The sequence below is a fragment of the Balaenoptera musculus genome, chromosome 5 (assembly GCF_009873245.2).
Source record: "Balaenoptera musculus isolate JJ_BM4_2016_0621 chromosome 5, mBalMus1.pri.v3, whole genome shotgun sequence".
In the NCBI taxonomy this organism is placed as follows: domain Eukaryota; kingdom Metazoa; phylum Chordata; class Mammalia; order Artiodactyla; family Balaenopteridae; genus Balaenoptera; species Balaenoptera musculus.
In genome coordinates, this window is record NC_045789.1 from 28,121,199 (window position 1) to 28,145,747 (window position 24,549).

The 24,549-nt window shown below is 40.7% G+C and overlaps 1 protein-coding gene across 3 annotated transcripts in view; it reads right to left on the reverse strand.

Annotated features, from left to right (window-relative positions):
* SLC10A7 (solute carrier family 10 member 7) overlaps window positions 1–24,549 on the reverse strand; it is a 253,249-nt gene that overhangs the window by 60,673 nt on the left and 168,027 nt on the right. For all 3 annotated transcript variants that reach the window (XR_005020096.1, XM_036853914.1, XM_036853915.1), the window contains one exon: window positions 17,347–17,382. Coding sequence is in view for 2 of the 3 variants with exons in the window: in XM_036853914.1 (XP_036709809.1) it covers window positions 17,347–17,382 (36 nt within the window). In the remaining variant the exon portion in view is untranslated. The remainder of the gene's footprint in view (window positions 1–17,346; window positions 17,383–24,549) is intronic.

Genomic DNA, 24,549 nt, shown 5'->3' on the forward strand with positions numbered 1-24,549 from the left:
GATACCTAAAACAAACAAGTGTGTCTCATTATTTTATCATCGAGATAATATTTTAATTTATGTAAATGAAATAGTTTCTAACTTTCCTACTCCTCCAAAACAAAGGCAGTGATTCTCATAACCTTTAAAATTCATTCTTAAACAAAATCTTGGAAATGGGAAATACTGAAACGGAACTTATTTTTCAACTTAAAATTTCAATATACCACTCCTAAATCTGTACGTTCTTAATTGTTGTTCAGAATTCCTGTTTTGACTCTGTCCTCATTTTTTGATGCTTTCTTTGCTAATGATTGCAGTCTCAGCTTCATAAAGATGCTACTGCCAGCAGCACAAGGCAGTGTTTCTCTGTGAACACAGTCACACACTCACATTAACCTCAACTGCCAAGGCCTGCTGTCTTCCTATTAACTTTCTAATGTTTTTTCAAAATCTCCTTTCTGGACAAATAGTAGCCTGTTCCATAGTTGTTTATCCCTTTCACGAGTCCCTTCTGCAAACAGGTTCTCCCAAGCCATCAGTGACGATCCCCCTGGCCCTTGGAGGTTACTTTCACCTTCCCCTGCAGACCACACCTCAATTTTCATATTTACCTAAGTTTAGTTAAACTTGGAAATATCTTTCGGAACGTAATTTTTGTGAAAGATGTGGAGGCGGTAATGATGGAGGGCAGAGAATATTAAATAAAACATATCAAATATTTAGATAAGTGAAGTCAATAGCTCAGAATGAATAAGAAACAGAGGCACTGGAAAATTAGAAAAACAAACTTTAAAGAACGAAGTTTTCAAGTTCAGAAACGTTCAGCTCAATGCTCTATCCATAGGGTTCACAATGTTTGAAGACAGGCAGTAGGGTTCAAGCTGATAACCCTCAAGTAAAAAGTCTCAATTCTTGCCTGAAATCTCATGGGTGATCTCACATATCTCTGTTCCTCTTTTTATCTCAACTTCATTAAGTTATTTAATGTATTTTAAAAATGTTTTCATGAATAATCATATGAAGCTATATTCCCTCTGTCAGCCGAGTGCTTATTCCAGGAACTGGCACAGAGAATATGTTTGCAGAAAGCATAAACCTGTGCAGAATGAACAGATGAACTAATTTGTAAACATGGGGTGCTAAAAAGAGACAAACTCTTATCCAAAATCATATCCCTGTTTTTTTCTAAAAAAACCACACAAAACTTAAGTATATCTAAAAATCTCTTATTATCACGTAGCATTAAAAAATCAGTTGGTATTATTCTTTTCACTGCTTGTTTATCACTACTAACAAAATGAATTCGAACGTGAACCTAGAAACTAAGCGCATCTATTCGTGATAAAAACCAAGTGAAGAAAGGACCAGCTCACACGCACGTGTGCCCATGTAAAACAACAGAGCGAGCCCGGTGGTGCATGTTCCCTCCCTCAGTTCTCCTCCAACCCCTCCTTAGCTCCTTAATGCTGCTCTGGAAGGGAAGACCTAAAACTGATAGAATCCTAACTTGCAAGAGACTTGTAGTCCCATTAGCTCTTTTTAAAGATTGAAAACTGAGGTCCAGAGAGAAGCAGCTTGTAATGAACACTTCTAATACGCTGTGTTATGATGTGAAATTGGCAGTGCTTCTCAAACACATGCAAGCAACTCTTCAGCCAGATCTGCTCTGTGATAGAAGCCAGATCCACACTGGGAAGGCTGGTTAGTTTAACCATAAAGTATTACTGCAGAGCAGCAAACTCAGATCAAATGGAGAGAAAAGTTAAAATGTGATTTCAGGTATTGGGTCCATTTTGGGGGTTCTTCTTCATCTTCATTCAATCTAAGAGGGAAGTAGAGGAAAACCCATTTCAACTTTGGTGTTGAAGAATATTCTGTGTTTCACTTTCTAGATCCATCACGTAATAGACCACCTGCACGTTCAGTGTTTGGGAGCCTCTTGTTCCTAGAAGACAGTGGAAAAGGCTATGGGGTGAGGGGGAGGGTGGGAGGTTGTCCATGATCCCCAAGGTCCCTTTGTCCTCGAAAACACCCATCATCTCTGATCCACTTGATTAGTAGCACAGGTTAGAGCAGCCCTCCTCTGCGGCTTTGTCAGATCAGAGGCCAGAGCAAGCTAGCCAGGGATGTAAGTAGCTGGGTACACGAAACCAGACTAAGTACGGTGGAGACGTTGGGGAGGAAGTCCTGCAGGGTGGCTTCCTTAGAAGTGGCTCTGAAAGGAAGGAAACCTCAGTCCTGGGGTCTAACTTGGCATAAGTCCTTTCTTTTGAATCGGCCACCAGACCTGTCGCTGTGGTCAGTTTGAAGATGCAGAGGTCCCCTTGGGGAGGTTCCTGACTCTATGAAGTATGCCCTGGCATCCAGAAGAAAGAAGAGTGAGCATCTGCATTTAGAGCATGACTAGAAAATTACAAGACCCAATCCTTTTGCATGCAGAGTTGATTTTAACTAAAGCAGAAGGAAATACGCTGCCTGGGCTATTTGGTTCTTCACATTTTAATGAGGAACCTCATGTGGTTTCTATTTCAGAGACCAATGTGTTTGGTCTCTGAAGCATCAATTATTGAAGCATCAATAATTTGCACGTTTGGATAAAGTTGCGGGTTCAGCATAAGCTTGTGTCAAGCCAGTGCTCTGGGCTTCGCTGAGCCACCCGGCAGGTTTAAAGGTCCTACGTCTCCCATTGCCAACCCGCGCTTTAAGATATCGCATGTGAAATAAACAATCCAGGCATTGGCTAATCTCTTTCAGGAAAATAGTGCTTTAAAGCAGAGAACTCACAATTAGGTTTATTTGTTTTAATCTCATGCTGCGAAGAAACGTTTCAGTGAAAATTAAATATGTGGGAATTTAAGACCTTTGTGTTCAATCATTCAAATGGTAACCGGTGCCTCCTGTGGGCCAGAGGCATGTTCTCAGCCCCAGGGATCCAACAGTGAACATAAAACCAAACCCCCCCTCTCCAGGAGCTGCTTTTTCAAAGTTGAGGTCTGTATGCGGTCCACCCATCACCAAGTGCACACTCCTTTCTTTCCCCCGCTTATAACTGGAAAAGTTCTAGTCTTTTCCTAAGAATTATTTCAAGCATCACTTCTTTGGGGATTATTTCCAAACCCTCCTCCCCAAATGCAGACTCGGCCACCCCTTCTTTTGTGGCTCTGTGGTGCCACTGTACTGCTCAGAATCCTTGGTTGTTCTTGTTTACACATCTGCCTCTCCCAGTAGACTGTGTGTTCCTGAAGGTCAGGGACGCGGTCCTTTTCATGTTTATGTTCCGGCTGCCCAGCAGAGTGACTACGTTCTACATCTAGGGTGGTGGTTCTCAAACGTTAACATACCAGACACACCTGGAGGGCTTGTGGAAACACCTGTTCCTTGGTCCCACCTTCAGAGTTTCTGATTCGTAACACCTAGCAGGAAGGACGAGGGGAGGACGGGGAGAATTTGCACTTCTAACCAGGCCCCAGGTGATGCCGTTGCTACTGCTGGGCTGGCGTTTACCTTTGAGAACCACTGAGTTAGTACACAGTATGTGCTCCAGAACGTGTGTTCACCTAATGAATGGCCACAACACACAGGTAGAAAGAGAGGCTTGACAGTGTTTTTTCTTCTTTCCATCCTTCCAGCTTTCGGTAAGTTACAGAGCCCTGCGGAATTCACAGCCCCAAGAAAGGACCAGGAGCCTCCCACCCAATCGTCTCGTATAATTACAGATATGGTAACATTTATCGTGCGCTGCTCTGAATGCTTAATGCGTTGAACGATTTAATACAGCGACCCCTTGAGGCGGGTCTCATTAGTACCCCCATTTTCATATGAGGAAACCGTGGCACAGAACACTTGAACAGCTTGGACATGGTCACCGTACCTAGAAAGTGACGGAGCCGTGATCTCAACCCAGAAGGCTGGCTCCACAACCCTCACACTTAATCCTTGCATTCCACCGCACATTAACGACAGAAGGGACGGAGCAGTGAGATGGGGAAGGGGGCAGGAGTGGAGGCCAAAGCTGGCCTCCCCTTATCTTGTCCATGTGAGAGAAAGCGAAGAGCGTCTGTGTGTCTGTATGTGTGTTTTGTGAGGGCTGCAAGGAGATAGGGAGCTGGAGGGCAGAAGCAAAAAGACAGAGGGGAAAAAAAGAAAAAAAGGGGATGGGAGGAAACTAGATAAGCAGCGGACGATGGTGCAGCCTTTCTCACCTGGGTTTCTGGATTTGAACCACAGGACACCGAAAATTATTTGAGTGACTCTTTTCTTAACTCCCTCAAGGATGGCACATCAGTAGTACCAGGGTAGATGTATCAGAAAGAAGTTAATCCAGTACATACAAGGCCTGCTTTAGGGCATTAGGATTTAATTTTCTAACCTGGCAGAGAAAAGGCTGAGTCAAACGCAGCAAGATTGGCTGCTATCGATCCATTCAACTTAGAAATTATTTGATTTGGAAAGAATCTGGGGGGGGGGGGTGTCCAGTCAGTGAAATTTTACAGGGCCAGACTAAGCAGACTCAGAAAGACAAATAAGTAAATTCTTGATGAAGAGACATTGACCGTCTGTAAAATCATAGTTATCAGCCTACAGTTAGAAAACAGATGGTGCGTTTTAAATCACTCCTGTAAGTGAGCTGACCTGTAAGTCGTCATTAACGCACCAGGTCCTCGCTTGCTCTCTGTGTAATCAGCCTTTTATCTCCTACCAGGGAAATCCATTAGCCACAGGCATTGCAACTATTTGTGTCCCTTCTCAGCTATTAAAACATTATTGTATTATATAATTCACCCTTGATGATTGGTCTTTGCTTTCATGAGTACCACATTCAGAGAAAAATAAGAATAGATATTTATAGGTTATACTGTAGAGTAAAGAATGTTAAATCTCCTTTGCGAGGGAATCAGGAAGAAGCCACTTCAGACCTATATAGAGAGCAGGATGAGTTCCCTTCCGGCCCAGTTCTGGCCCCTCACCTACATTACCCAGAGCCCAGCCCCAGGAGAGGGAAAGAAGGAGGGGACTTGCTTACTATTGGATCTAACTTTCTTGTAACCACACACAGACATTATGGATGTTCATAAATACTATCCCCTTCCCGTCACAAAGACAAGGCATTCAGACAGAAGAAGGGAGAGTGTCCCTAGGCCTTGATCCCCTGAGCCCTTCTACAGTCTCGTCTTTCCCCAGAATCTATAGTCCAGTCTGTCTTTCATTCCATGCGAACTGAACTGATTACTTACACAAAATCAATGACTTGAAGGTATACCAGCTGACGGGCTCAGTGGAAAAGTGACTGCCATTTTTATGAAAATTAAGAATATGGTTGTTAAAAAGCCATATTGATTTGGCTGCATGTATCAAACTAAAGATGGGTTACGGCATGGAATGTGTATATGTAGTTGAGGAAATGATCCCTTTTATTTATTATTTATATATCTAGATGCATGGTAGTTTTCCTTCTCTGAGCAACAAAGAACAAAATAGGTTTTAAATGATTTTTTTAAAGATTAAAAAATATGTAAAACATTTCTTTTTGTTATCTGCTAATTTAAAACTTAAGATGAAAAGATTACCTTCCAATAAGTGATGGAAACTACGTACAATTGTAAGTTCTGTTTTTTCAAACAACACAAAAATTGTAGTGAAATGTGCCCAAATGAACTGTAGATCGGCTTATCGCCCACAGAGGAAAGCTGTGCAGAGATGGGCTTCCAGGACATGGCGGGCTAGAGGCAGAGACACGCAGAGGCATCTAGAAACAAGCCTTGTCCCTTATTCCCTGACCACAGGACTCGGTCTTGTCAATCCTGAGTTTGGTTCAGGAACCACAGCTCCTGCTGTTACTAACAGTCCCTTAAGCAGATGAAGTTTTAAGTTCCTCCAGAAGAGGGACCAACAGGCAAGGGTGGTGTAAGGAAGCAGTGTCCTTCTCACTTCAGCCAGATGGTAACTGCTTGGGGAGCAGCTGCTGGTGTTGCAGGGGGGACCAAGGTGCAGGGAGAAGCCTGGCTAGGACGGTGCTGCACCTGAGCTCATCCCTTCAGATAAGTCGGCCAAGTCCCAGAGCAGCGGTGGACATGGCCTCTCTGGGTCGATGGTCCTTGAAGGGGGGTGGGGGTGGGGGGAGTTTATCAATGTTGCTTCTAGAGCATTTGAAAGTGGCTTACCAGGTGCTCCCCTGCTTCCCCATGATTTCAACAAGGTCTGGGGGAGCCCCGGGACGAGCATTTACAAAAGACGCCGCAGGTTATTCTGCGTTACAAAATTCTCCCTACGTGAGAAGCATCCCTGCGTGATTTATACACGCAGTCAGAGGATAAGCTGCTCTCAGGCTCGAGGAGATGAGATCCGGTCTTACTTGCTTTAGGAACAAACGCTCCTGGGCACATGGTGGAGAGCCCGGCTCTGTGTGGAACAACTGAGGCAATCAATGGGATCGTTTCTCTTCAAGTGCTTTATGTTTTATCATCATTTTATACGTCGCACATGTATGTGACCATCAGTTCCCATCATTGGGAACATACTACAAAAAATAATCAGAGTACTGTACATGACGCTAATGTCTGTATTTGTTGTTTTTGTTTTCATTGATGGGATCAAAAGTTGAAGGGCTTTCTATCACAGGTAGCCAATTACTAGAGAAACTAATGATGACCGTAGCCTTGAAAGCTGCCACTGACGTCTCTCCCTGACCCTGACCTCGCTCTTCTGTGAACTCCTATGAAATTCAGTCTGAAACACATAGTTTAGTAGTTAATTTTTCCTCTAAATTTCTTCCATAGTCTTTATTCTTCTTTACCTACATGAGGTTTAAGTTTCTTCAAGGCAATAATTATGCCTTATTCTGTTTATCTTTCCTGTTACCTAAAATATATATGTCCAGGAAGTAGTAACTGAGTGCTGATAAAATGTCTTAAAATCACCTGTCTCCTAGGAGGCATGCTTTGTAAGCAAAACCTGGAAGGAACGCTGCCTGAAAGCGCCCCGTGTTCTTGACTAGTCTTTGAACCTAAGTCTTCTCATATAGGTAAGGATAATACCTACCTCTAAAGGTATTCATGCTAATCACATGGGAATATGCATAGAGTATCCATTAAACCTACTCAATAAAAATTATTCTCCCCCTCTCCCCACCGTCCCCCCCCCCTTCTGGAAAAACAAGGTTTCTTTTAAAGTGTCCTGAGAATTCAAGCTGATTGGATTTAAGAACTGCTAAAATGGAAAGTAACAGAATAGACAGTCAGACGAATGGAGCATACAGTTAGCCTAGAAACAGGGCCTGGTGTGTATGCATGGAGGTGCACGTACATGTTTGCGTGTTGTGCACATGTGTGTATATATGTCCAAGTATCACAATGCCTTCTAAATATCTACTTGATGAGGGGCCAGATTTCTAAGAAATCAAGTCATATAAAATCAATTGATATAACAGCAGAGCTGGTGGTGCTTCCACTTACTTAAGGGGCGCTTACACTACTATTGAACGGGTAAGCATGAAGGTGAATGTTTATTAAATATCCTAAGCGGTTGATGTGACCATCCCCACATATGAAGATGGGCTGATCTGTAACTCTGAGAATATGACTTTCAGCAGTGGTCCAAGTTTCTGCCCTATGTGTTTCCAGGGGTCTTGACATTGAGCTGACCTTTGTGGCTGGGGTGGAAGTGAGGCCTTGATTTGTCGTTCCAATGGCACAAGCTCAAAGCGCTACTGACTCTCCCCTGCCACGCAGGAACTTATTTAAATAAAAGTGGTGGTCTACAGAATTATGGGGCTTGAGGTCATGACAATACCAGCTAATATATGGCTTCCTTAGATCATAATTGCATAGAATTAGACTGACCTGTTCCATGGTGTGAACATAGTTATCTTACCTTCTCTGTCTTAACTTTAGAGGGAGTAAGAGAGAAGTTTAGACGTTGCTTCCTTTCATTCCTCACAGTCGCCGAGATGTAGTTGGGAAGAGGGAGCTGCTAAGGAAACTTGGGGGGACAGGGGTCTACAAAGGCAGGAGCTTCATGCTGCCCAATGGACTGTCCCCGACCTCACAGCCTAAGTGCTTGACTCGGCACCAGGGCCTCTGCATCTTCATTACCCACAACACTCCATTTCAAGTTTTCAAATCTCTCTCTTTCAGTCTTCTCTATTATTTGCTGCTGAATAAAGACTGTAATAATGGTTGGTAAACAGAGTGTTAGTGAGAAACCACATCAAAGGACAGGAAAGATCTGCAAGTTTTAAGTGATGTTAGATATGACCGAGAATCAGAACCACACACATGAAAAAAACTTGAAGTAAGTAGGAGATCCCTGGAGAAATATTAGAAGTTTCCATCTACCTCTCAAATTAAAAGTTTTCTTTCAAAAGGAAGCTCTACTACACTGTTGGTGGGAATGTAAATTGGTGCAGCCACTCTGGAGAACAGGATGGAGGTTCCTTAAAAAACTAAAGATAGAGTTGCCATATGATCCAGCAATCCCACTCCTGGGCATATATCCAGAAAAGACAAAAACTCTCACTGGAAAAGATACATGCACCCCAGTGTTCACTGCAGCACTATTTATAATAGCCAAGACATGGAAGCAACCTAAATGGCCATCAACAGATGAATGGATAGAGAAGATGTGGTACATATATACAAAGGAATATTACTCAGCCATAAAAATGAAATAATGCCATTTGCAGCAACATGGCTGGACCTAGAGATTATTATACTAAGTGAAGTAAGTCAGACAGAGAAAGACAAATACCGTAAGATAACACTTATATGTGGCATCTAAAATATGACACAAAGGAATTTATCTATGAAACAGAAACAGACTCACAGACAATAGAGAAGAGACTTGTGATTGCCAAGGGGGAGGAGGAGGAGGGGGAGGGACGGATTGGGAGTTTGGGGTTAGCAGAGGCAAACTATTACATATAGGATGGATAAACAACAAGGTCCTACTGTACAGCACAGGGAACTACATTCAATATCCTGTGATAAACCATCATGGAAAAGAATATGAAAAAGAATGTGTGTGTGTGTGTGTGTGTGTGTGTGTGTGTGTGTGTGTTTGTATAACTGAATCACTTTGCTGTACAGCAGAAATTAACATTATAAATCAACTATACTTGAATATATTTTTTTAAAAAGCTTTCTTTCAGTAAAAAATTATTGTAAAAAAACCCACTTCTCCTATTAAATAAAATGTTTTCTTTTTTAGTAACCTCCTTTGAAATATTATGATACTTGTGATACAATTTCTACCTTGGATTTGAATTATCTGTGAATATATTCTATTTTCTCTGTTAAATCATAAATTCTTTGAGGGAAGCATCAACGTCAGACTGATTGTTGTAATATTCACAGTGCACAGTAGGCATTCAAACACTGAATAAAAGAATGAATGTTTTAATATTATTGAAAAAAGTTGTAAGTTATTTGTCATAGCAAATATAAAGTAAAATTTTATGGCTCAGGCTGGAATCCTAACCTTCGAACCACTTATTTATCATGTGAATCATTCTAATCATTGTTCACCCATCTTTCTATTCCCCTCCTTCCAACATTTATTGAATACTTGGCACCAGAGATAAGTTAATGAATAAGATATTCACGGTTCCTGGCCCAGGCGGACAAAATCCACGGGCTGCTTACCACTGGGAACATTGTTTCAGAAGGACAATTCACATGGAATTTCAAGTAATGAACTTATAAGTATAGTTTTTAGCTAGACAAGGCCTTTATTTACCCTTACAGATTGGAACTTCGTGGTCTGATACACATCCACTAACAAAATAAAGACAATCATTTCTGCTCCCGCCCAATAGCAAAGGTATGTTATCCAGAAAATTGAGGTGATATATGTAAAAAACACTTTGAGTCTTGGGAGTTAATGGTGCTATTTCAGGAAGTTTCACTGCACTCATTGCCAGCCATGGTAAACATTGGATTCATTTATACACAAGTTTATAAGATTATAGATGATTATAGAATCTTAAAGTTTTAAGACTCAGCCCATCATTAAGGTCTGGACTAGGGACCATCGCTGCATTTCATCAGATAAGTGCTTTTGCAAAACCTTGACATCCTTCCTGGCATTATTTTCTATTTTCCTTTATAAAGTGTCAAATCTAAATAACTAGCATTTGCTGGTTCCTTACAGTTTACAACAGGCTTTCCCATAAATGAACTCATTTCATCTTCTCATAATGCTCACTTTACAGAGGTAAAAACCGAGGCTAAGGAGGGTGAAAGAAAATCCACTGTTCACAACAAATACTGGCTGCAGATTGAACCAAAACGGGATGCTTTCTCCCCATACCATGCCCCTCCTGCACAACAGACTGTGAGGGAAGTGAAGTCGGTCCCTTCAAAATGGCTTTAAAATAAGGAATGTGGCCCTGAAGGTAGAGCATGTGATGCGGATGTACGAGTCTTAAAAGTGGTCCTAGCCCGACTCTTTGAACAGAGGCACCTGTCCACCTGTCCAACTGTGATGTAGTGATACAGTAAGAAATATATATTTGGCCTTTGTTCCCAATTCCTAGCACAGAGCTTCTAAAACCCTCAGAACTTCCTGAGGGATGGGATGATAAGAGCGTCTTTTGTTACATTATTTGGGTTTTGTCCCCAGTACCTGGCACAGAAGGGTTCAGAGAGCTTCTGGGTTGGTGAATGCACCCATATGCAAGGTGGGTGGTGCACCCCAAACTCCATGGGACAGAAACTCCTGCACTTGGGACCGTTCTGGACCTTGCTCTATGTACCTCTTCATCTGGCTGTTTATTTGTTTCCTTTATAATTAACTGGTAGTAATAAATAAAGTGTTTCACTGGGTTCTGTGAACAGTGGTAGCAAATTATTGGACCTGAGGAGGGGGTTGTGGGAGCCCCCTGATTTGTAGCCAAGTCGGACAGAAGTGTGGGTAACCTGGAAACCACTACTTCTGATTGGCACCTGAAGTGAGAGGCAATCTTGGGAGACTGAGCCCTCCACCTGTGGGGTCTGCATTAACTCTGGGAAGTTAGTGTCAGAATGAATTAAATTGTAGAATACCCGGTTGGTATTTGCAGAGAATTGGAGGATCGCTTGGCATGGAAAACCCACACCTTTGGTGTTAGAAGTACTGTGAGAACAGAAACAGTTTTTCTTTACCAAGCATCCATTCAAAAATGCTTTCAAGTGGCTTCCATAGCCAGGCATTATTTTGAGCAGTGGGGTTTTAGCAGTGACCAAAACATAAAGTCTCTGCTATCTTGTGATGCTTTGCTCTAGTTAGGGAAGATGGATAATAAACAAATTAACCAGTGATTAAGATGTCACGTGAGAAGTGCTAAAGAGGAACAATTAAGAATGGTAGGTGGGGAGAGAGTGATGGAATATATTATTCCTAAATAATAGGAATTATTGTTCTTCTCCTCTAAAATGACATCTGACCCCAGAAACCTGATGAAAGTGAAGAAGGGAGCTGTGTGGATATCCGGGGTGGGAAGAATCCATGCTGAGCCAATGCCAAGTGTAAAGACTCTGAGGATGGTCCTCGGTGCTGCTGGACCATAGCACTGCATTTGCCCATTCCATTCACTCTGCCGCATGACTGTTTCATGTCTTTGCCTTTCTCATCAAATCTCCAACACCTCCTTGCCTTTTCTCGTCCTCTACCCCTAACCTTGCTTGCCACTTCACTGAGAAAACAGAACCAGAGGAGAACTTAACAAGCTCCTATAATTACATCATCCAATTTACTTGCATCCCTGCCTATATCCCATGGCTTCCCTTCCATGACTCTGGATGAACTATCTGTGCTTAGGAGGCCATACTCCCTTTACACACTAGAACTCATCCCTTTCTCCTACTCAAGGACACAGGTCCACGAATTCTCCCCTCTTTTTTCTGTATCAAATTTTCCTTCTCTAACTGGATTAATCTATCGATACAAATATGCTAATAATTTTCCAACTTAAAAAAGAATCCTTTCTCAGTCCTTCATTAACTTTGTTGCTCTCCCATTTTCTGCACACTTTACAGCAAAATGAACTCTGTCTTTAACTCTTCTTTCTCCATTTATTCTTGAACCAACTTCAATAAGGCTTTCACCTTCACAACTCTGCTGAAATAGCTCTTGTTAAGGTCTCCAGTGGTCTCCATCTTGTTACAATCAATGGCCAATTGTTGGACTTCATTTTATCTGAATTATTACCAGCATTTGAAGTAGTTGACCATGCTCCCCTTTTTGAAACACATTCTCTGCTAGGCTTCTAGGACATTACAATCTCTTGGTGTTCTTCCTAAGCAAACTGGATATCCTTGGTCTTCTTTGCTGACCTCTTAATATTAGAATGCCCCAAATTCAGTCCACTGATACCTCTCCTTCTCTATTCTCTTTTGGTGATCTCGTCCAGTCTAACTCAAAATCCATCTCTATGCTGAACTCTCCCAAATGTGTATCTCTAGAGATACATACACACACAGAAAGTCCAGGCCCTTTCTCCTGAATTCCAGATATATTGTCAACTGCTTACTTGACTTCTCTACTTAGATGTCTGAAAGGCATCTTAATCCAGACATGTCCAAGACTGAATTTGTTGTGAGTTCCATCAACTTGTTCGACCCTACAGCCTTCCCTATCTTAGTAAATGGCAATTCCATACTTCAAGTTGCAGAGGCGTGGAGTCATCCTTGATTCTTATCTTTCCCTCATAATTTACATTCAATCTCTCAGTTCTTTCAAGAAAATAAAGAACTACTTCCCACCAGATTTATTCAATCACGCTGGCCCAAGCTAATGGCATCTCTTGCACTAGCTTTCTAACTGGTCTTCCTGTCTCCACCATGATCCCCTTAAACAATCTACTCTCAACCCAGCATCCAGAGAGTCACCCTTTTAAAGGGAATGTCAGAACATGCCATTCCCTTGATCAAAACTCTTTCAATGGTTTCCTGTCTCTCTTGAATTACAATTCAAAATCCTTACAAAGGACTTTAAGGTCCTCTATCATTTGGCCTCTGCTATGTCTCTGACCTCATCTCCATCTACTCTCCCTCTGCTCACTCCATTCCAGCCACACTGGCCTCCTTGCTGTTCCTTAGACACCAGGCACACTCTCAGGACCTTTGCACTTGTTGTTCCTTCCACCTGGAACATTCTACCACCAGAAAGCTCACTCTGTTATCTCCTCTAGGCCTTTGCTCAAATATTGTTTCTCAGTGAGTCCAACCTCCCAAGCCACTTCCCTTCCTTACTTTATTTTTTCTTTAGCACCCATCTTACACAATATATTTTTACTTATTTGTTGGTTGCATCTTTCCACTAGTATATAACCTCTATTAGAGCAAAGATGTATCTGTTTTGCTCACTGCTGTATCCTTGGCACCCAGGAAAGTGACTGGTATATTGGAAGAACTCAATACGTATTACTCAATGAATGATGAATAAGTTAAAATAACTTTTTGGAGGAATTGTGCCATAAAAGAGTGCACAGAAATGGAGTGCAGGTAGGATAAGGTGAAATTTAATTTTTAAGATGTGTAATATTACAGAATGCTTACATGCTGATAGAAATGATCCAGCAGAGATAGAAAATTTAATGACATAGGAGAAAGAGAGAAATTTGTGTTGCTCCTATTGTTAAGTAGGCAATAAGGGATGGCACAACTGGAGGGACTGGCCTTAGATGGGAGCAAAGATAGTTTATCTACGGAAGGAGGAGACAGGTGAAAAATATAGATGCAAGTAGGTGGGATCTTGTAAATTTCTCTGATTGCTTTTGACTTCCTCATCAGCTGGTTTCCTTTCTGCATCAGTTGGGATGAAAAAAGAGAAGAGGCACTGGAAAATTGAGAAGCAAGGAGAAGGTGTGAAATGATTCTCTAGAGATTGGGGATGTGCGTCAGTTCGGGGAAGGGAGTAGGATTGCCAGGCTCATTTACAATTAGTGGTCATGAATTTCGAATGAGATCAGTCAGCATGAGAGTGGGTGCTCCCGCGTGTTCAGGTACAAATACAGAAAGGTATAGAGTTGGATTAAGCAGGCCTGGCACTTGCCAGACAAATAGGAAGCAGTAAGAGATGAGCAAGGTTGTTGACGGTGTATGTAATAAAGTAATTACAATGATGGACCATGAGATCTAGGCTAGGTCAGATGGAATCTGAGGGTAAGAGGGTGAGGGTAGGGTGGATTAGTTAGAAGCATTGAAGGTGATAAGGTAAATAAATGAGCCCTTCTGGCAAGTTTGAAGAATTCTTAATCTGGGGAGTAAGTCACAAAGATAGCAGCTGCTAGTAGAAGACATTTGAAAATAGGATTATGGAAGGATGCTATTATTGGCAGTAATAAGTCAAAGGTCTGACTGCAGGGGTAACTGGCTGAGATGAGGGGGAAGGCAATCTCACTGGTGAAGGGGGTCAAGAATTTAGAGGCCAGGGTATTGGGAAGGTCAACTATGTGAATACTGAAAACACCAAGAATAAATCCAAGTGTATTGTTAAAAAGAAGACAATGGAAAAATGCTAACATTTTTCTGGACTCTTAGAGCGTGACCTGGCGTTCCACTGACAATTACAACAAAGAGCAGCAGCAGATAATATAGGTGTCCTGGCATAACCTTTAAAGGTAACAGGAGATTTTATGGAGAAGGCATGGGAAGTGATCTGGGATTGGTAAAGAGGAACAAGAAAGACACCTTATCCCATTTCAAGGCTCAGTGATATGAAAGATGCCAGCAGCAAAAACATGAATAAGAAGACAGGTTTCAGTTGGAGCAAGATGGTAAAGGGAACATTCTGAGAAGATGTTAAGAATACAGGGAACTGAGACTCCATCAGCAAAAGTGGCTCTTACTAGCTACTGTGCCTGACTATCCAGAAATTTACACTTTCAAGATATGATTTAAAAAAAAAAAAAGACAATTCAATTTTCAGGGGTTGTATTAGCTTTTTCGACTTCTGTAATGAAATATCATAAACTGGGTGGCTTAAAACCACAGAAACATATTGTTTCACAGTTGTGGAAACTGTAAGTCTAAAATCAAGCAAGGCCATGTTCTCTCTGAAATCTCTAGAGGAGAATCCTTCCTTGTCTCTTCTAGCTTCTGATGTTTGCCGGCAACCGCTGGTGTCCCTTGGCCTGTAGACCCGTCTCTCTAATCTCTTCCTCCATCATGATGTGGCATTCTCCCTGTGGTTCTCTGACTCCTATTCTTTACAGACAGCAGTCATACTGGATTAAGGACCCACCCTGTACCACTATGACTTCATCTTAACTAATTACATCTGCAACACCCCTATTTTCAAATAAGGTCACATTCGGATGTACTGGGGATTAGAACTTCAACCGATCTTTTGGAGAATCACAATTTAAGCCACAGCAGGGGTGTTGATGAAAAACACTACATCTTTAATGAAATGTGTTCATATTTTAAGTTGCTCAGGCTTTTCTCTCCTAAGTGAAGCCTGGTCACCCAAGTGTTTAAGCAATTCCCATTGTTCGTAAAATGCACAGGCAAAAAGTATTAAATACTGTGCATGCGATTTCAAGTCATGTAACACAGAAGTAGCTATTGATGTCGTGTGATGGTGCCATTGAACCTAGTGGGACAGCCTAGTTAGCTCAAAAGGGAGGCATTAAACTTTTAAGTTGAGGGTCTTGGGGTCTCTTTCACTATTCCTGTAGCTTGATGATTTAAAAAGGTTGAACCAACTAAAGCTCACAAGTCTAGGGTCTAAGAGTGGAGGCAAGCTTGCATGATGCCATTAATATTAACCAGCTGGGAATGTCTTGTTATGGCATGGAGATGGGAAGAGAGGGAGAAAAGTACGCATCTGGTTCTTTTAGTCACAGCTGAAACAGTGTCTCAGGGATTCCAGACTCTGAGATACTCAAAAGTGCTACCTAGGTCTTAGCCCCCTAGTTGTGGCTGTGACTTCTCTCATGATCTTCTTCAAAGAGTTCCCTGAGTAGGAAATGCTACTCTTCTGCAATGGAGAAAACCTAGGCTATGTAGTCATTTATTGGACACTTTCTATGTGGCCAGCTCTATGCTACTTCTCTGACTCACTGCCAGGGGGGACCCCAGACTGGCCTGCATCCTGTGCCCATGGAGTGCTACTCCTGGGAAATTACGATCCCAAGGCTTGGAAAAAAACACTGAGGGACAATCCCAGGTCCTCACATCTAGTGACCAGGTAGGTACATACCAACCAAGTCCTTTTTTCCCAAAGAGACATTCACTTCAGTTTCAATTTGACTCACTGCAAATTCTGAATTGCTGAGTCTAAATTAATGAGGTTTGTGATGCTGGGGGAAGTGATCTGATTATTTGACTCTCCTTACCTTGTCAGGATGGAGCTAGCATTTCAGAAGGGATGGTAAGGCTGAGGGTTATTACTGGAAGGTAATGTCTTTCATAAAAGATGCAAAATCCAACTGTTTAGTAGGGCATCTCTCCCTCTCCACTTCCTACACAGCTTGTAAGAAATGAAGTCCCACATTCTATTACTCTAATTGAATTTCAACTTGGGTAATTACCCTATAATTAAATAAATTTGCCCCATAGTTTTAATTCACTGACAAATAGTGCTAGTCAAACAGCTACATTTCACTCCCAGAAACGCATCCCTACTCTATTTCAGTGATGAGTGGAGTGATTTATATTTGGGAGATGTGTGTATGAAAAATGCACAGTTCATCAAATATTTTAGGTATCATTCATGGTTACATATGCTTTTCTCAGCATGAGATAACATTAATTTCTATTATAATCTCTCATCTAATTTCTCATATGCTTAGTGCCAAAAGAAATAAGACAGCTAATTAGCATTTCTTATTTTCAGAACAATTTTTGCTTGGTTTGCCAGTAGCTTGTATTTTTTCTTTCTAAAGCACATTTCATTATCTCTGGGAGACAGACTGGGGTAGGTGTTATTGTTTCCCATTTTACAGATGAAAACACCAAGGCAGTATTCCCCAAAGTGAGGAAGCCAGTTCCTATCAGTACCAGCACAGGAAACTAAGCTTTGTCTGGTCCCCTGGACCAAGGCTCTTTCAATCAAACCCTTGGTCACTAGCAATCACTTCAGTCTCACTAGTGAGAAAATAAAGCGCAGCACATTTTTGACCTACGTCACAGGTCATTCATTTGTAATAATTAATGATTTAGCCAGGAGTCAGAGGCCCAAGAACTGGGTCCTGTTGCTCTCCTTGGGCCATGAGACTACAGAGATTCTTTGTGTCTCCATGTTATAACTTGGTACAGCTCAACTGGAAGAACAGTTCAAAATATGATGCAAGATTCAAATTTCAATTTATTTCTAAAGACCTTTCTTAAAGGGTTGTAGATGGCTTTTAATAAAGGATATTAAAAACAACATCAAAATACTCACAAAAAGCAGCAGTAGCAGGGGTGTTACAACGATGCCCTGAAAGAAATGAAAGAGATGATGATCATTTATCAGCCTGGAAAGCAGGACACTTTCTTTGCCATTTTAAACTCTGATGCATGGAAATACTTATCCTTCTCATTTCTGTTTAATAAAATCTAGGAGATAAAGAAGAGGGAGCCCCACTCTTGGCTCTCCCGACCATAATGCCTTAGCATCTCTAGTATAATTATTCATATCTGGCATCATTTAAAGTACAACCACCAATCTTCCTTAAACTCGTCTTGCCTTTTTTAAACTTAAGTTCCCTTCCATGTTGCATATGCATCACTTGGGTGGAAGCTGGCAAGATTTCTCACTCCAAGGCTTTCAACTCTAACTTGGATAAAGTGCCCCTTTTCAAGAGAAGACAGGTGGTTTAGTCCCAGTTGGGGTCCTCTCCTGAGCAAAGACCACGTCAGTTGTGATGAATGGGATGTCATGATTTTGTAATGTGAACTGATCTCCCCTAGGAAATGAGCTGGGATCTCAAAACTCATTTCACTTGATTGGACTCCATGTCTCCATGGTGGAATGAAAGTCTTTCATCTAATTCAGCCACCCAGGACCACCTCAGTCCCTCTGCCTCCAGAGGCAGGAAGGAGCAAAAGATTTGTTTTCTTCGATGACAGGGAACAGTTTGAGGCTGTTGTTGATGAGGCAGGATACAAGATTTTAGGATTCTTGAAGGTAAATCTTTAAAACCAGGTGTTTGAGTTGGGAGTTAACATGACAGGTCTTGGTTTTACAGCAGCAGCTGATGATTTGCCCCGTTAGTTGTTCCTTTATCTCTCAACACTTTATTATGATTTATACAAGAAAAAGCAGTTCATATTTTTATTAATGAATTCTACTTGGAACTTTAAAATTCCAAAGAGTCTGTGTGTGTGTGTGTGAGAGAGAGACAGAGACAGAGACAGAGACAGAGATAGACAGACAGACAGACAGAGAGACTATACTGTGCCCAGGATCGAGGTCTGGGACCACTTCATTACTTCTGGGAAAAAGTCCTTTTGGTATTAATATATGGAAGCCCTTTTGTCATTACAGTAACTAAATTCTTTTGGATGTGGCCCAAAGGGAATGGTTTACCATATATGAATATTGCTGCCATAACTTTCTTAGGCATATACACATGTGAATATCCACACACAGACTTGTTTTATTGTTAAATAATAGAATAAATGCTTCTTTATTGTGCAAACTTTCACAGCTAGCTGGCAATAAGGAATACCGCATTTTTATTCAAGTGTTATATTTTAAAATCTACTTATTAAAACATGTATTGTGGTTTATCAGCTCCATTGGTGCCTCTGAAGCAAGGTCTCATCAGCACCATTTAGAAGAGCTCAATGTGCAAAATGCCAAAATAATTTTTAAGAGTTACTGTCCTTCAATAACATGGAATCTATTCAGACTCTAGGAGGAATTCCGAACTTTGTGAGGTCATGTCGAAATGGAAATATCTGGCTGTTTCAGTCTAGGTGGGAGCCATCTGATTTCAAGTCAATTTGTTAAAATGTCTATTGAATATCCACTTACATGCCAGGCATGGTTCCAAATAATTAGAAGAATTAATGAAAACTGATCCGGTAGCAGGGCTGTTAGGATATTGCAGGAAGAAGGAAGGGCATTTGCAAAGCTATGAAGTTGAGCAGGGAGGGAAAAAAAGTATCAAGTGGAGGATTCAGATACCAGATCATCAAAGGTCTTGGAGGCCAGGAGAGAGAGCTTGGAGCTGATCCTTCCAACAATGTCAAACTATTGGGTGGACCAAAGGTTCGTTTGGTTTTTTTTGTAAGATGGCTCTAGTAGCACTTAGTTGTCTTTAACTTCATTCGAAACAATTTTGTTAGATTGTATTGTGACAGCTGACATATCAGCGTGCGTTTTAAAAAAGACTTATCAAAATTGGTGAATTTTTGTGTAGCCATTTTAATATTGAAGATGGAAGAAAAAAAGCAACATTTTCTTCATATTATGCTTTATTATTTCAAGAAAGGTAAAAACACAACTGAAACACAAAGAAAGATTTGTGCAGTGTATGGAGAAAGTGCTGTGAATGATTGAACGTGTCAAAAGTGGTTTGTGAAGTTTCGTGCTGAAGATTTCTCGCTGGACGATGCTCCACAGTTGGGTAGACCAGTTAAAGTTGATAGCGATCAAATCGAGACATTAACTGAGAACAATCAATGTTATACCACGTGGGAGAGAGCCGACATACTCAAAATATCCAAATCAAACGCTGAAAATCATTTGTACCAGCTTGGTTATGTTCATTGCTTTGATGTCTGGGTTCCACATAAGTTAAGCAAAAAAAAACCTTCTTGACCATATTTCCACATGCAATTCTCTACTGAAGCATAATGAAAACGTTTCGTTTTTAAAACAAATTGTGACAGGCGATGAAAAGTGGATACTGTACAATAATGTAGAATGGAAGAGATCATGGGGCAAGCGAAAGGAACAACCACCAACCACATCAAAGGCTGGTATTCATCCAAAGAAGGTGATTTGTGTATATGGTGGGACTGGAAGGTAGTCCTCTATTATGAGCTCCTTCCAGAAAACCAAACAATTAATTCCACCAAGTACTGCTTCCAATTAGACCAACTGAAAGCAGCACTCCACGAAAGGTGTCCAGAATTAGTCAACAGAAAATGCATAATCCTCCAACAGGATAATGCAAGACCACATGTTTCTTTGATGACCAGGCAAAAACTTTTACAGCTTGGCTGGGAAGTTCTGATTCAATTGTCGTATTCACCAGACATTGCATCTTCGGATTTCCATTGATTTTGGTCTTTACAAAATTCTCGTAATGGAAAAAATTTCAATTCCCTGGGAGATTGTAAAAGGCACCTGGAACAGTTCTTTGCTCAAAAAGATAAAAAGTTTGGGGCAGACGGAATTATGAAGTTGCCTGAAAAATGGCAGAAGGTAGTGGAACAAAAGGGTGAATATGTTGTTCAATAAAGTTCCTGGTGAAAATGAAAAACGTGTCTTTTATTTTTACTTAAAAAACTGAAGGCACTTTTTGGCCAACCCAATATTAAAGGGGGGTATAATGAGTTAGTAAAATAATTTAGTAAATGGAGAATGAAATTGACTTTGCTTCTAACCTAGCCACTTTTACCCTTGTTATCTATCAGTTCACCTAAATTCAGATAAAAGAAAATAGAAACTTATATTAATGTTAATTATGGAATTTCAATAGCACTAATAACACTTCTGAGAAACAGTATGATATCTGTGATAGGATAAGAATTTTCCCCCAGGAAGAAGGTTGAGCATTGTCACCACTCTGGGAACATCTGTCTTGTATTAGAGGGGTCGAACCCACACTGGTGTCATATAACACGTGGGCACCCATATTCTTCCTGGTGCCCGTTTCATTTTCCTTTGCAATAGTGGAATAGTAACAGTATTAGTAATAATACCAGTACTACTAATGGTATTTTGCTTCAGTACTTTTATGTACGTTTAAAAATTTGACCTTCCTCTACTGAAATCGTTGGTTTCCATAACAGCCCCACTTTATGGATGATGAAACAGGTTCAGAAAAGCCAAGCAACCAGCCCAAAATCACACAGGAAATAAATGTCAAAGCTTGGACTAGAGCCTGCTTTGTCCAGCTCCAAATCCTGAACTGACTCCAGTACGGCACTGGTCCCTGGGTAGCAGATTAACAACCAGTACAGTTTCCTACAGAGTTCTGCTAAGGACATATATGTCATGATTAGTTGCTATATGACCTTGGCTTCCAGCTGATCACCAATTCTTAGAGATGGTCTCATTCTGGAAGGGAGAGCACTATTATCTCCAGATTTTCCTGCTTGAATATTTCAAGTGTATGGTCACCAACACACAACAGTTCTTACAAGGACTTACGATATTTGTTGCTAAGACATTAAGTTTCCTAGTGAATAGGATGTATCTTCTAATTCTAGATTCACAATTCCTCATTATTTTCTCAAGAATGGCTGTTCAAGTTCATTAACTAAGAATGAATTGTTGCACAAAGCTGAAACTTGCTTTACAGTTGTATTAGGAAATGAGTCAGCCATGGTGCCGTTAATCCTGACAAGAGCACCGTAATTAAGTTTTGGTGAAGTTGTTCTAATTATTATAAAATAATAATAGCTAATATTTATGGAGTACTTGTATTAGATGACGTGCTAAGGACTTTATGTGTGTTATCTTACGTAATCCTTACAACAACAGTATACAGTAGGTACTGATATTATCCCCATCTATTAGGGAAGGAAACTGAGTCTCAGAGACACTGAGTGAATCAGGAAAAGGCAATGTCAGTGATTCAATCTCTATCTCCCTGACTCCAGAGCCTGTGATCCTGAACTGTGTAAATAAAATCTTTGCAATCTTACACTATTTCCCCAGGTTTATATTTTAAGAGTAAACCTAAGAGGAGCTTCAAACTCAGTATGTCTTTTTGATGACATGAAACAAATTGAGATATAAGCCTTTGTGTGACATGGCTGATACATTTTTTTCAAGTCGCATTTTTGCAAATATCAATGGCAAATATCAATGGTAAAAAGGGTAAACTAAAAAGTTAAACTGTAACTGCAATAGTCACTGGAAGCTGGAAAATCAAATAAACATGCTATTTGCTCTTGAATATATCTGATTCCTTCTCCTTTCTCTTTCCCAAGTAAATTCTATACAGATGGTTAAAACCAAAGAAGTGGTAGATGGGCACTTCTAGCAAAAGATGTTACCCAACTTCTTGCAGATTCAAGGTCAAGCATAGTTTTAGCATCCTTGCAACTGAGATGGTGTGTTAAGCTTCCTTTTTGCAACACCTAAAGAAGTCAAGTCACAAAGTGTCTGACTTTGATTATCTCTTAAAAACCTTTAGAAAATCCATTTACACCTCTGATGTGAACGACCAGGTGAATATATTTCAATGACTTTAGTGGAAAGGAAAAAAAAGTGTCAAACCTGAGACACTGATATTTAGTCACATTAAAATACAAACCAGCACCCCTTCCCCAAATAACAACAAAATCAACAACAAAACTGTGAATGCACTTCTCTTGGGAGTAGGGCTTGTAAAAAAGGCAAAACTGAAGTAAATTATCAATTTTTAAAAGGAGAAAAAATTATCAAAAGGCTTCGCTGCACTAACTATTGTGATCACACAGCTACTAAAACTAACATAAGGCTTCTGTTTCCAGGATATTAAATGTTGAGCCTTGGAAATGGTGCTTTTTATTTTTTAATTAAACAGCAATAACTCAATTTTCACAAAATAACAGAATCTCAGTTTTGTAAAGGATCTTAGTTGAGGCTGGTCCAGTCCTCATCTGAAACGTGACCCTCCTCTGTCTCCCTCACTTGCTCCTGATGTGAGGCTGTGACAGCCACGCCTTTGCCAGAGAACCTGCAGACAGACAACTGTTCCTGCTCTCAAGGCACACACTGCCCCGGCTGATGTTCTTTCACAGTGAGAAGCTCTTTCTCAATCTGAGCCCAAACCACTTCCATTGATGCCCTGTCTTCCCCTTGGAGCAACTTAGGGCACATCTCACCCCTCCTGTCTTGTGATGGCCTTTTAGCTGCTGCTTTTTAATGGTGTACATAAAATCTCTGCACTCTAAAACTATTTCCTCAGGCCTGTATTTTAAGAGTAATGCTGCAGTGAGCATTTGGGTCCCCACACTGTCTTGTCCAGGCTAAAAGTCCTCAGGCCCTCACACTGTTCCTCCTGGCGGGGAGGGGGGGTTCCAAGCCTTCTTTTAGACATCATCTTATTCAGATGAATTTAAGAGTCCACAGCACTTGCTTAATAAAAATTGACCAAAACTTGGAAATAAGGCCAAATGAGGACCGCAAGTCCTTTCAAAGTCACCCTGGAGAATTGTCTAACGGGCCAATCCAAGGATTACTTACTTAATTTCCTAGAGGGATATACCTTTGTTTGACTTCTACTTACTAGTGATTAGATCCCAGACTATGAAATTACATGTTAACTTACAAAGCTTTGTCCAGTAGAGATGGAAATAATCTCTATCTAGTAGAAGAACCACCACAAAGGTTATGGTTTAATTACCCTGTAGAAATTAGTTGGTTTTGTCTCTAACTCAGCAAACTTATTTTGGTATGCTTTTCTGATGGACCAAATAACCCCTATTTCTATCATTTCCTTGAAACCATCTTTACCATCCTGCCAGCTCCCTCATTATTCAGTTAAATAAATATTTGACAGGTGTCCATTCTATATTTATAAAAAAGTCGTGTTTTCAACTTTTGAAGATTATGCTTTGACAACTCCTTTACTCTGAACCTTGCATTTATGTTAATGCAAAGATCACTTTTTTTTTTTTTTAAGATTAATACTAACTTAAACTCGCAGGTTGTCTTCATATTTTGTTCTGTGGTCAGTATGTAGTGATATCTTAAAAAGTAGTAGTAAAGTTTAATCTTCAAGAATGAAATTGTATCAAACCAATATGTAACGAGTGACATTGGCCAACACATCCTAAGCAATAAATTAAAAAGGGGTGGTATGGGGAATTTTGGAGACACCTAAATTAAACAAAATGGTCAGGTTTATGGCCTCGGGGAATATGACCTTATAAATATAGATCTCAAAATATGTAGTTGAGGAAATTTTATAGAGGAAAGAAAAATGCATTAGGAATCTAGGGAAGGGCAGTTGGAAAGAAAGCAGTGGTTGATTGGTAGGTGAGGGCCTCTTCCCTCCCCTCTGCCTATATTTTCCTCTTTAAAACTGGGCCTTCACAGAGTCAGTACCTTAAAATGCCCAGCTAAGCATTTCTCAGTATGTTCATAGCTCTGTCAGGGGACGGGTATATCTTAGCAGCTGATAGGAGCGTTCTGGCTTGTTCACCAGGCACGGTGCACTAGAGTAAAGTCAGACGCATCAGACTATTTGAGCTTGATAACACCAGCCACTGAAAACAGCCAGTTAATTCTCTCTAGTCGGAGCCCATGCTTGCCAAGAAAACACTGAATAATAATTTTGTTTTCCACGTAGTATTTCTGATAGGAAGAGAAGACACTGACTAGTTGACACCAGTCTCCTAGAGCACAACCACATTGGGGTGTGCTCATGATAGTTGAGTTTCTGGACCTGCAAAGCAAACGGTCTATTTCTGGATTTTGGTGACCCCATAAAGC